General features: G+C 38.9%; 1 protein-coding gene across 1 annotated transcript in view; it reads right to left on the bottom strand.

Annotated features, from left to right (window-relative positions):
* Positions 1–13,641, bottom strand: part of galnt1 (UDP-N-acetyl-alpha-D-galactosamine:polypeptide N-acetylgalactosaminyltransferase 1) — a 168,144-nt gene that overhangs the window by 46,729 nt on the left and 107,774 nt on the right. Inside the window, exon 5 of the mRNA XM_017704007.2 lies at positions 3,454–3,620. Within this exon, the coding sequence (XP_017559496.1) occupies positions 3,454–3,620 (167 nt within the window). The remainder of the gene's footprint in view (positions 1–3,453; positions 3,621–13,641) is intronic.

The raw sequence follows: 13,641 nt of genomic DNA, 5'->3' as shown, positions 1-13,641 counted from the left end.
TGTCTCGGTAGCTAGTTAGCTCATTTTCTCATTCCACCTTAAATAGTCCAGTAGTTTTGACAGCAGAATGTAACTACTGCACCATTTAAGGTGGAACGGGAAAATGTGAACAAGAAGCTGGTGAATAGCAGACTTCAGCTTCGTATCACCAAAGAATTTGGCAGTGGGCGATAATAAATAATTGTCTTACAACCCCAATTCCAATGAAGTTGGGACATTGTGTAAACATAAATAAAAACAGAATACGATGATTTGCAAATCCTTTTCAATCTATATTCAATTGAATACACTACAAAGACAAAATATTTAAAGTTCAAACGGATAAACTTTATTGTTTTTTGCAAATATTCACTCATTTTGAATTTGATGCCTGCAACATGTTCCAAAGAAGTTGGGACAGGGACAACAAAAGACTGAGGTTTGTGTGTTGTTCACAAAGTGAGGTTTCACTTTGTGAACAACACTGTTGAGAACAATGTTTCTCAACGTGCAATTGCAAGGAATTTAGGGGTTTCATTATCTACAGTCAATAATATCATCAAAAGATTCAGAGAATCTGCAGAAATCTCTGCAAGTAAGCAGCAAGGCAGAAAACCAACACTGAATGCCTGTGACCTTCGATCCCTCAGGCGGCACTGCATTAAAAACCAACATCATTCTGTAACGGATATTACCACATGGGCTCAGGAACACTTCAGAAAACCCTTGTCAGTGAACAGAGTTCGTCGCTCCATCTACAAGTGCAAGTTAAAACTCTGCCATAAAAAGCAAAAGCCGTACAACAACACGCAGAAATGCCACCGGCTTCTCTGGGCCTGAGCTCATCTGAGATGGACTGATGCAAAGTGGAAAATTGTCCTGTGGTCTGACGAGTTCACATTTCAAATTGTTTTTGGAAATCATGGACGTCGCGTCCTCCGAGCCAAAGAGGAAAAGGACTGTCTGGATTGTTAGGAGTGCAAAGTTCAAAAGCCAGCATCTCTGATGGTGTGGGGGTGTGTTAGTGCCCATGGCGTGGGTAACTTGCACATCTGTGAAGGCACCATTAATGCTGAAAGGTACATACAGGTTTTGGAGCAACATATGCTGCCATCCAAGCAACGTCTTTTTCAGGGACGTCCCTGCTTATTTCAGCAACACAATGCCAAGCCTAATTCTGCACGTGTTACAACAGCGTGGCGTCGTAGTAAAAGAGTGCAGGTACTAGACTGGCCTGCCTGCAGACCAGACCTGTCTCCCATTGAAAATGTGTGGCACATTATGAAGCGCAAAATATGACAACGGAGATGAGCAACTGAAGTTGTACATCAAGAAAGAATGGGAAAGAATTCCACCCTCAAAGCTTCAACAATTAATGTCCTTAGTTCCCAACCGCTTATTGAGTTTTGTTAAAAGGAAGGGTGATGTAACACAGTGGTAAACATGCCCCTGTCCCAACTTCTTTGGAATGTGTTGCAGGCATCAAATTCAAAATGAGTGAATATTTGCAAAAAATAATAAAGTTTATAAAGTTTTTAACATTAAATATCTTGTCTTTGTAGTGTATTCAATTGAATATAGGTTCAAATGGATTTGCAAATCATTGTATTCTGCTTTTATTTATGTTTCACACAACTTCATCAGAATTGGGGTTGTATATCCCCTCTTGGAAGCATATGATGCCCTAAATAGAACTAAAGTCCAGCAGTGAGGTCGCTGAACCTTTCCCTTCTCTGCTGTCACTGCAGATGGGCAGGGTCACCTACAAAGCAGCGCAAGTAGCAGTTAATGAAGTAATGTTTTAATTATTTGAGGGTTGTCTCATTTTGTAGGACAAGATTTTCAACCACTATCTCTTGTAACTCAGTTCTAAGGGTTAGGGTGACACCCGAAAACAAGGGGTAGGGGTAAAAAGCAGAAATGGAATTGGGCCTTAGAGACCCTTGTTACCTTCTGAAAACGTGCCTAACCACTACAGGTTGAGGGCATCGGTTTATGGTGCATCTGTGACAGTTAAGTAAATAGAGTGCAAAAACAAAACAAAAGATCTGAACTGGATCAGGCTTACTTTAGCCAACATCTGATCCATTAAAGGGCTCATATTGTAAATCTCTTGATTTTTCTCCTGAGGTCTCTTATTTTTTACTGTTACCCAAAACAAACATCATTAACTAAATGGTTTCTTGCAAAAATCAAGACAAAATGATATACAGTGTTAGGAGTAAGATTTCCACAAGAAAAAATAGAAAAAAGAAATGCTACATTATAATACCACCTTAGAGAAATAAAAAGGTGTTTTCCACTTTATGTCTGTTACTCTATTCATAAAAACGTGTCCTAATCAAAATTGTTCCAAATGGATGGCATTTTACAATGAAACTCTCTTACTGTGCCTCTATATCTTATTTACATAAGATATATGTAAATGAGCTCTATGTCAGGGTTGTATGTTGTAGGTATCATGACTCATTCAAAAAGAAGACTGGGTTAAAACACTCCTTAGAACTTCATAGTGAATGGTATGATGGTTTGCTAACCTGCTATAGGTTGAATAGGTGGACATATGTAAATACAGTGACTGTCATGACATCACAAACATTTTTCCACACATGTATGAACTGAATAATGATCACTATCTTTTAAAACTTCTGAACAATGTGTATGTACCACATCACACTCATTTCAAAAAACAAAATTCAGTTTTCCACTATACTAGCTCTAGACATCCCTAAATTTAATTCCACTATGATTAAAAAAAAGAAATAACATGTTATGAACTTAAATGTTCCAAATCTATTTCAAGACTTTTTTTAGGATGTGCCCTGGTATCAATCTAAGGAAAATCAATATCATTGTGTGACACTAATACCAGTACACCAGTACAGATAATATATCTCCGAGTACTATTAGATGTGTCTCTGTGTGTGGGTGAGAAAGAGAGATGGTAGAATTCAAAGTAAGTGTTCATTATGCCTACTAATCCTTCAATCTAGCCAAATTACAGGCTTCTGTTCCATGTAACTGCTAAAAGACTAGCACTACGCACCCACACACAGATCAGAGATTCAGCAGAATAAAGCCACTCAAACTCACTGATTTCCGAATGTGTCTCTCTCTCCTCCACTCCCTTTCTCTCTGCACATGCTTCCAAAAACCTGCCATCTAAAATTCAGCTTTGACGTTAACACTCTAAGGGTCACCAGCCATCTTTTTCCTCCAGATACAGGCACACACGCACGCACGCACACACGCACATGCACGTACGCACACACACACACACACACATACACAAAGCTGCCAATTCATTTCTGGGCACGGAAACAAAAGCATGTCACATCCCTGTAGTACTGGTACACATCTGAATATATTCTAATAGCATCCATTTTTAATAGAGAGAAAATTCAAAGGGCTTTTCCGAGGACATGCACCCACACACACACACACACACACACACACACACACACACACACACACCTCTCTCACTGGCGTCATCCACCAGCACCACTTCTTCCAGCAGGTGTCGTGGGGATCTGTTGATGACGCTGTGGACGGTGCGCAGTAGCGTAGTCCACGCTTCGTTATGGAACACGATCACCACGCTTGTCCGGGGAAGATCATCTGGATACACTTTTGTCTTACACCTACAGAGAGATGGAGAGCAGAACCAGTTAGATATGTAAAGAACTTAAAATTCTACACTTAATGTATTTGTCGTGTTCAATGAAAACAGGCACATTCAAATATAGTGTTCAGGCCAGTTAGACACAATAGCTCACAAACATAACGCAGAACACCACTGCTGACTATATATAAAGGAAAACAAAATCTATTTTGGAAATATGTACACATCCTCTCTAGCACCTCTGAATAAACAGATTTTGTTCTTCTCTCTATGGTCTGCTTCAGTCAGCAAACTTGTGTAGATTAGCCAATGACCTAACTGTAGGCACTCTGTAGCGCAGTAAGCTAATCATCACAATGTTTATACACATACAGTGTAATGCTAGTTTAGCAGTTTGGCTCAATGGTGCTACAAACTGCCGACACCTGTGCCAGTTAGAGACTTTTTCTGCCTGATCTGAAGGAAAATATGTAAAAATAATGTACTCTTTTAGACAACCTTGCACCTCCAGACTAATAACCACTGGTTTGTGAGCTTGTAACTTTGTGAGCTTTTGGGTATATTTGATATTTTTTACTTACGGATTTAGGACACGTGGTCTTAGAAAACTGGTTTTTACTGCAGTAATGTTATCTCTTTGAAAAATAATGTATTTAAAATTTCCATATATATTTGACAAACGAGTGAATTAAAATTTAACTTCTGAGCACAGCTGAGAGCCAGAGCAGGCACAATCAGGAACACAGCTAACCAATCGAAGCAAATACTGCTAACCAGAAAAGAAACCAGTCAGTTCAATTCAGCTTTATTCGTTTAGTTGTTTTGTACATTTTACAAAGACTATGGGCCACGATGTATGTATGAGCACAGGCTCAGTGCAAAGTGTGCTATGATTCGTATGGAATATGCACTCACAATGAGTCTGAAATTAATGTCTGATTTACTAAGGCTCAGCAGAGGACCACAAACTGTGTACAGGAACACCTGACTGCAGTTTAAAGCACACAATGAGTATTGGACAAAAAAGATAATGAAAGTGTAGTGATTTGTCACTGTCTTCTCACATACATACATCTGATCTTAAGTGCTGAAACAATGATTTTGGGATGGTAAATATTCTTCCAGTATGTTTTTGAGACTCTGTGTAGTCAGTGTATCTGCTGCCATTGTTAAAAGAAAGCACTCAACAACACACTTTTGAGACACTAACACAAATATACAGCTGGTTTTAAAAGGCGGAGAAAAATCAACACATAAGGGCGCTTTCAGATGATAAACATCATAACCACTTTGCATTATTGTTTTGCCTATGGAAAGGGCTGATTTATGTTGATGCAAAGCTACCTTGAGCATTGTGCACCGGACTTGCCACCTTGCCGCTACACTTAAAATACAATCAAATTCAATTATGATCCAGCTCGTTGTTCATTTCTGTAAGCGCAGACATTGAGACAACGTGTTGCATATGTGATGTATGACCACTGTCTTTTTTCTGGAGACCACTGTCTTTTCCTTTTTTGTTCTATAATTTATACATATTGTTTTGCAAAACTGCATGTGAATATACTGTGTCGAAACTGTTTTCAAACTTGCACTGAACAGCAATGTGCATGTGGCGATGATGCAACACCACTAAAATTAACCAGTGAGCAAAGTGGCAATGTGAGCCCAGAGTCACGAGCAATCCTGAAGAATACATAATCAGCCACACTAATAGCTTCATTCACTTTCACCAACAACTTGGCAAAGAATCGCCGTCTGCATTTTGCACATTCACTAAAAATGGCACATTTAGGCTTGTGTGCCAGTTTCATACATAATAGGTGGGTAGAATGCGTCTGATCTGCACCTGAAACTGATGCAAAACACTTAGTACATTGAGCCCATTGTCCTTCCAGAAATCCAGGTCGAGACCCCTAATGATGAAGCAGAGGGGCAACAGAGGCAGGAAAAACCTCCTGAGAGCATGAGGAAGAAACAGAGGAACCAAAACCTGAAAAGGGGGAACCATCCTCCTCTGGGCTGCACCGGACAGTAAGATAGAGATACAAGTAATGCTACACAATGTCGGTAGCTCAGAGCTTTCCAATACCATAATGTTAAACAATACAATACTTATGAATTCTTTATTTAAATAAACTAATATCATGCTGGTGCTGTATTCTGCCTAGGAAATGTGTATGCTAATTTGACTTCCATCAGCATATCTAAAACTTCCAGCGTTTTATTCAGTAACATTTACTCTCCTACTTGTTCTGTGCTCCTAAAAACAATGATCATGGGGTATAGCCCATTAGTGTGTTGTTTTAAACAATGATGAATTCTAGATTGTACATCCTTGCCATGTTTCAATGATTATGTTTCTTTTTTCATTCATTTCACACGTGAAGAGATTTGTATTAGGAAACTAGAAATTTGAAAACTGAAGCATAACTTGTAATAATTTGAATATTTCAATCCAATTCCCATTTAAACAATTAAATATTTTTTCCAGGATCATTTGTGATCAAGGTAGATAACAGAGATACTCATGGTTTAAATCCAGTGCAAAACTGCAATGTCCCCAGCTTTTACAAGTAATAATTCTGGTGCAAATTACCATCTAGAATTCGTCAAACCTGGATTTCCTTCTGTAAGATTTGTCCAGTTCGAATTTACCTCACAGTAAAGTAATAACTAAGCATGCTAATAGACAACAGCACCTCAGTTTGACTAGGAGACAAAGCTAGTCACTAAAATGGAGAATGACTTGGCACAGTTTCTTCATCCTCAAAGACAGGACAACTGTAATGGACAACATTTTTTGCAGATGGCCTAATTAAAAGCAGAATAAAAATGTAATATCTTGAGAGTACCTCTCACAGGGCAGTGCAATTTTTGTCCTGTTGGGCATTTGTGAAGCTGAATGAGCCCACTTTAAGGCCCTAATGTTATTCTATCTGATATTATCTGGGAGTTAGATTTTGTTGTCTGGACCCATTGAATTTAAGTCTTAAGACTGACGTGAATGTCCTGCCTGTGATATTTTAAAATTATACAGATACTTTATCCTGTACAAATCACCCAGTCAAATCGTTAAAAAAAATACATTACCAAACCTTAGATTAAACAGATTTCAGACAATTTATCAGAGCACATTGGATGGAGTTCAAGACAGAACAACAAACAAAATCTAAAACAAGCTTAACTAGTGCAAACATTACATTTTGAACAACATGAATGGAATCTAATGAAGCAGCAATATTACTGCAGTTAAACAGAAAAGGATGATAATCATTTAAACACAGCTTGATCAGATCTTCACTAATTGGGCATAAAAAGACTCAGAGGATTCAACCAGTTTAGAAGTAGTCGAATATCACATCTGTAGATACAGAAAGAGCCTAACATGCATCAGTGTCCAGAGCCAGAGTGAGACTTGTTTGTTTTCAGGACACCCTAAACTCTACACACATTTTCTGCCCAGTTTCATATTCTTCATTTCTTACTATTTTGTATTTATCATTTAGACTGGCTGGCCACTTCATTAAAACCACCTCTGTATTTCTACGCTCATTGCCTTTTTTTATCAGTTCCACTTACCATAAAGGTGCACTCTGTAGTACAATTTACAATTACAGACTGTAGTCCACTGGTTTCTCTACCTGCTTTATTAGCCCCCAATCACACTGCACTGCAATGGCAGGGATCCCCACAGGACCATGACAAAACAGGCATTATTTAGATGGTAGATCATGCTCAGTACTGCAGCAACACTGACGTAGAGGTGGTGTGTTAGTATGTGCTGTGCTATAAAGTGCACCTATATGGTACATGGAGCTGATAAAATGGAAAATGTAGAAACACGGAGGTGATTTTGATAAAGTGGCAGGTCAGTGTATATGCTACGCTGAGATAACTAAGATGGCTATGCTAGTGATAAATAAAAACTGGAAAAAGCTTTTATCTTAAATGTGTCAATCATGACAGTCAATATGCTAAAAACTAATGTTAGGTAAGTAATTAAGGTCAACATTTCTCACTTCCCATCTGCTTGGATATGTCCTCATCCGCCTTAATAAGCTTTTCCATTCTTGTCTTTATGGTGCCACCTTGGCTTTTTGCAGTTCTGCTGTCCATCATCGCATGATTTGTTCATCGGCTTCATCTAATCTCTATCCATTGTACGAGCCTCAGTTACAATCAGCAAACCAGGGCTGTCCCACTTGAGCTGCTGATTTCACCCTTAAATAACTATAGATACACACTCAGATATAACATTCCTGGTTTGAGTGTTTCTGGGATTATATGCATACGTTTTTACATTAGCTTGCAGTAACAGGCCTAAAATGCTACCAGTCCACCAGGAATTTGCTGACTCTACTGATTACCCATTCCGGTATTGCAATATCAGACACCTTGAACAGAGACTGGTTCTAGAATTTTAAATGCTCAAACACACACACACACACACACACACACATATATATATATATATACACACACAAATAAAGGCATGCAAGTACAATTACATGACAGTATCTATAGAACACATGTGCCTGTTATTCCCAATGGACCTTCTCAATTGTCACTGTCCTTTTTGGTCAGGCAGGACTCCAACTGTGACTGGAGGGTTTAATGATGGAAGGGGTGCTGTAATATCAGGGGATTATGTAAGTGCAGTATTCTGTGCCAGTGTGTGTGTGTCGGTAGGGACAGGAAAGCCAGTGTTTGTTGGACCTGGAGTGCTAAAATAGGACACACGCTCCTACTTCCTGCCTCACTTCCTGTTTGCCCTGACGCAGCTGACTGGATTGACATTGGCTTACAATCAACCCAAAAACACAGCTCCTAAACAGCAGTGCTCTACAATAAAGGGTAGTAAATGCACACATAAATGCATATGACTAACAACTGCAGAAACACGACAGGACTCCTCTTTCTGCAATAGACCCAGGGCTCAACATTAACTTTTCTCCAACTTGCCCTGCCAGTGAAGGGGACAGAAATCTGAATAGCTTTTCTGAATAGCTTATACTGTCCTGAATAAAGTTTTGCTTTCAAAAACATTTTTCAAACATAAATAAGCACACATACGCACTTTAAGGCAATTATTATAAAGGTCCTCGATTAATACTATACTTTCCTGGGCATTCAGGCATTCGGACAACTGTTAGTGTTAAACCCTGTACAGACTACAAACTCTTAATATTAAAACTCTCAACCCTTACTGACATTCGGCATCAATGTAAGCTGCTGATCTGCAACTTCCAGTGCTGCTCTGCCTCATATGCCATAGTATGTCACTCAGCGTTATCCTATTATTACATTAAATTAAACCCAGAACGAGACCACAGGAATCAATGGTAGCTGACATGTAGATCGGAATTTAAAGGCAGTAACAGTGAAATGTTAACTATCTGTTACCTCAGCTAACATTACTAGCCTAGGCACATCGTTATTTTGCCCCGTACTTTTGACAGCAAATGTCACTATTAGCTATTTTGTCACTATTAATCACTATCAAACATTATAACTTTCCTATAATTACTTTACTCCATTAAAATCTACAGTCGTATGGAAACATTCAGGCACCCCTGGTCAAATCATATGTTCTATTTAAGTGAAAATAAGATACACATCCTGTACAGAGAATTACTGTTTATTTGCTTAATCAATGCATTGAGGAAAAAATGTGGCCTGTGCCACATTACAGTTATGGCAACTTGCAGCACCTTTCACATTTAATATTTACATTTTTTCCCAATATATTAAACTAGCTAATAAATACCAACTTTTTCAGAAAAATAGCAAAGTTTGCTCCTTGGATAAGTTAACTTATATTCGGTTAGAAAATCAATAAGACATGTAATCTAACACACACACTTTTGTATACAACACATTTTTTTTGCAGTATAGCTGTACACAATGTTTCAAGAAGTGCTACATCTATCACAAACCATAACCGGGCAACTAACCAGAGCACTACAGAATACATGCCTGCACACACTCTACAAATTCTATCCAAGTTACACTCTAATCGCTGATTAGACACACACACACACACACACACACAGACAGACAGACAGACAGACAGACACACACAGACAGACAGACAGACACACACACACACACACAGACAGACAGACAGACACACAGACAGACAGACAGACAGACAGACAGACACACACACACACACACACACACACACAGACAGACACACACACTCTAATTAAATCAAGTGAAGGGGTTGTAGCCCACCATGTCCCAGCACTGCAGTAACACTGGCCCTCAATGCCCCATCCTCCTTAAACTCATTAGCCTATTGTCAGTCTCAGGAAACGCACATGCACATGTGCACAGTCGCATACACCCACACACACAGACACAGACACACACACACATCTAGACTCCTCTTTTAAATTCATTAACCTGATGCCACTTTCAGGTCCCTAACATCAGTTTAATTTGCAGCGAGGCGTCTGATTGGCCGGCCTCTTGCTACCTGTCTGATTAAAATGGAGCCCGGAGACTTTGCCATCTCTTACCAGGCCGGAACAGAGCCTTTGCTCACGCACACACATCTTCTCCTTATCTCTCAGCCTAGAGACGAAATCCCTTATATTCAAGGCAATTACGACCAGACAAAAACAGCAGACTATTTTTTTCTCTATTAAAATATAATCTCTCTGTGGCATACATTGTTTGATTAGTTGTTTGGACTATTTAGAATTTGAAGATTTCAACTTGCCAAGGACGGTCAGTTAATAGCTAACTTTCAGAAAGCAGAGCCTGAAATACTGGACACTAGGCCTAGTACAGAGGTCGGCAACCCAACTGTTAAGAAAAGCCATTCTGTCCTTTCCAAAAAAATCAAACCACCTTGGGAACCACAATATTTTATGTACAGTTTAGTGTCTTAGTACGGTGTAAATGTGTCTCATTAACGAAAATGCAGACATACCCTGCTCTGTTTTAAGCTCAGCTACTGTATAGCCAGCAGAACAGTCTATTGTAAAATGTCTTTCAATGTTCGACTTTTTGTGAGACTGAAGTCAGCTTCTCAGTCGCCAGCTTCTTGCTCCAATTTTCTCGCTTCACATTAAAAGGCCCCTGAGGCGAGAGAATGTAACTGCTGCACAATTTAAGATTGAATGAGAAAATTCATGACTTTTTAGTGTTTGACAGTTTCTTGTTGCAGATTAAACATATTAGGCATTAAGCTAGAGTGATTGAAAATGCAAATACAGCTATTCATCTTCAAATTATCAATGTCCATGTTCAGTCTTTCTGACTTTTCATTAGCTACTAGCAAAGCGAGATTGTTTCCTGCATTTCAGGGTTAAAGGCTGGTGAATTAGCAGTTGTGGGCTGCATTAACTCCATTGTTAAAGACCACTTGTTGTTAAAACGGCGTTAGAACAATCAGCAGGTTGGACTTCCAATGAGGAGTATTTTAATTTTACCTAAAAACCTGATGTGGAGCCACAACAAGGCAGTAAGAGAGCTGCATGTTGCTGACCCCTGGCCTAGATGATGAAGACCAAACAGACATATTGCATAATCCTATGCAGAATTCTAAACGATCTTGGTCAAATGGCATGTCCTGTTGATTCTCCAAGTAAAAATAAGTGAACATCTTCCACTTAAATGTGAGCACACACTTCTCTGGAAAGAATGTGTTAGCAACCCGTTTGACTGGGTGTCCAAACTTTTGTATATGACTGTATACTCCTACATGCTGTTATTGTGACCTGCCTTGCAATATATTACAAACACACTATTGAACACCACTGAAAACAAGCTTGCATTATTTGTACCAAAATGACCAAATAATAATAATAAAGGATCATATGTTTGATCATATGAATACTTAATTCATTAAAACGTTCCAACACTTAAGTCAGCATGTCAGAATGAATGGCATGGCCTAAGTGAGTTTTTCCTTTTGTGAGAGTGAGGCTGATTTTGAACATTCACAGATTTAAAGCTTTGAAAACTTGAATAAGAACCTGCATCCTCCATGCTGTTACACACTCTCTCTCCAACACACACACACACCTAGAAAACAGCAGGACAGCAGTAAAGGAGAAAAGGTCAGAACTGTCTCCTACTATGCTCACACTCACCCTGCAACAAACTGATAAGCGTGTGTGTGTGTGTGTGTGTGAAAAGGTGAGGGAGAAAGAAATGAGAGAGACAGGGTTGAACAGACAGACAGAGAAAGAGAACAGAGAGAAGGATCGATAGAGAGAAAGACAGAGAGACACATATAGAAACAGAGAGCACAGAGCAAGGGATAGAGATCACAGAGAAAGACTGATGGAAAGGCAGAGAAACATAACAGAGAGAGACAGAAAGAGAGACAGAGACCAAGAGACACAAAGAGACACAGAGAGACATAGAGAGAGAGAGAGAGCGAGAGAAAGGAGAGAGAGAGCAGCAGAGATAGAGACCTTGAGAGACAGAGACAGAGAGAGAGAGAGAGAGATAGAGAGAGAGAGAGTGCGAGACAGAGAGAGAGACAGAGAGCATGCTCACAGTTGGGCCATATGTTTTTCATGACTGTGCAGTAACTCTCTAATTACACACACGCAGACCAATAAAGACAGTGAAAAAAAAAGAGAAAAACAATTATACACACCAGTGGACATGCACACATGGTAAGAGAATAACAATGAATAATCCTGCAAGCCTGTTTCTCAATCACACATGCAGTCACACCATCAACCAATCCTGTCATTGTTTATGAGGTGATGAAGACTTTCATACGTAAAAAACAAATGACAAACACTACAGTCTGTCTTACAGAACACGCATACATGCACACAGCCTCTTACACAGCTCCTAAACTCTGGAGTCACATTCCAGAGACTAATAAAAACTAATGTTTTAAATCTAGTTTAAAGACACATTTGCTCAGGCTAGCATATGGCTGCTTTATTGGGTGTATTTTTCTTACATATTTTGTAAATGTTATTTTACAGCTTTTATTGCTTTCACGAGACTTGCTTTCAATTTTTCAAAGAAATCTGAGGGATATTTTTCCATACATACAAAGGAAGTTTTAGAAGTTGATTGTCTTTTCTGCTTCTCACAATCCAAGAAAGCTCAAGTTATTCATTTTTACAGCATCATGAAACAGAGTACTTATTCTTTTGTCTACCAAAGACAAAAGCTGTAAGTACTGTTTATCTGATGGTAATTATTTCTGCTGGTCCACCAGGTCTTGCTGTCACCAGGAGGCCTATTTCTAATCATTCTTTAAAGCCAAGTTTTGAAAATTCCTGTTTCCTTCCTTATGCAAGGACATAATCTTCTATGTAATCTCCTCAGAAATATCTTGTGAAAAATAAATAACATGCACATACAGCTGAATTCCATAGATTTGTCTAAATTTCTATATAATGAAATCATTGAATTGTAAACAAAATCATTCAATGTTTTCCTTAAGATGGTGATGGTAGCAACCAGGATTCACAATGTCTACAACAGAAATATAATCAATTTATTTACTATATAAAACCACCAGTGAACCTGTTATGCTATGAGACATAACATGTAATGCTGACAACGGCGAAACAGAAAACAGAAATAAAATACGTTTTCTTTAAGGAACTATTTTGATTTAAAACTTAAAAAAAGACTTCAAACATAATAGGCCAAAATCTTATTTCAAATCCATGTAAAACAATGTCTCTGGCACCAGGCAAAGTATTTAAAACCGTTTCATGTACTTTCTAGGAAGTAGCTTGAAAACACTGAATGCTTCAGACAAGACTTTTTACATCTGTTCTCTCTTTAAAGGCTGTTTTGACAGCAAATTAATCATATAAAGGATGGTTTTGGACCTTTGCACAGCAGGGTAGCTGTGGGACAGATCAGTTGCAACACAATCACTCTGTCTTTTCTCCCGTCTTTCTCCTTCCATCCATTTCTTCCTCTTCCTCCTCCTGTTTCCTCTCTTCACACTTCCTGCCTGGGTGTATCTTATTGCTTAGCTATCTTCTCCATCTCTCCCTGCTCTCGCTCTTTACCTGACCTCTCTCTGAAACATACAG

Source organism: Pygocentrus nattereri, chromosome 24 (assembly GCF_015220715.1).
Source record: "Pygocentrus nattereri isolate fPygNat1 chromosome 24, fPygNat1.pri, whole genome shotgun sequence".
Classification (NCBI taxonomy): Eukaryota; Metazoa; Chordata; class Actinopteri; order Characiformes; family Serrasalmidae; genus Pygocentrus; species Pygocentrus nattereri.
Note: the sequence above shows the minus strand (reverse complement) of the source record. Positions and strands in the feature narration are given on the sequence as shown.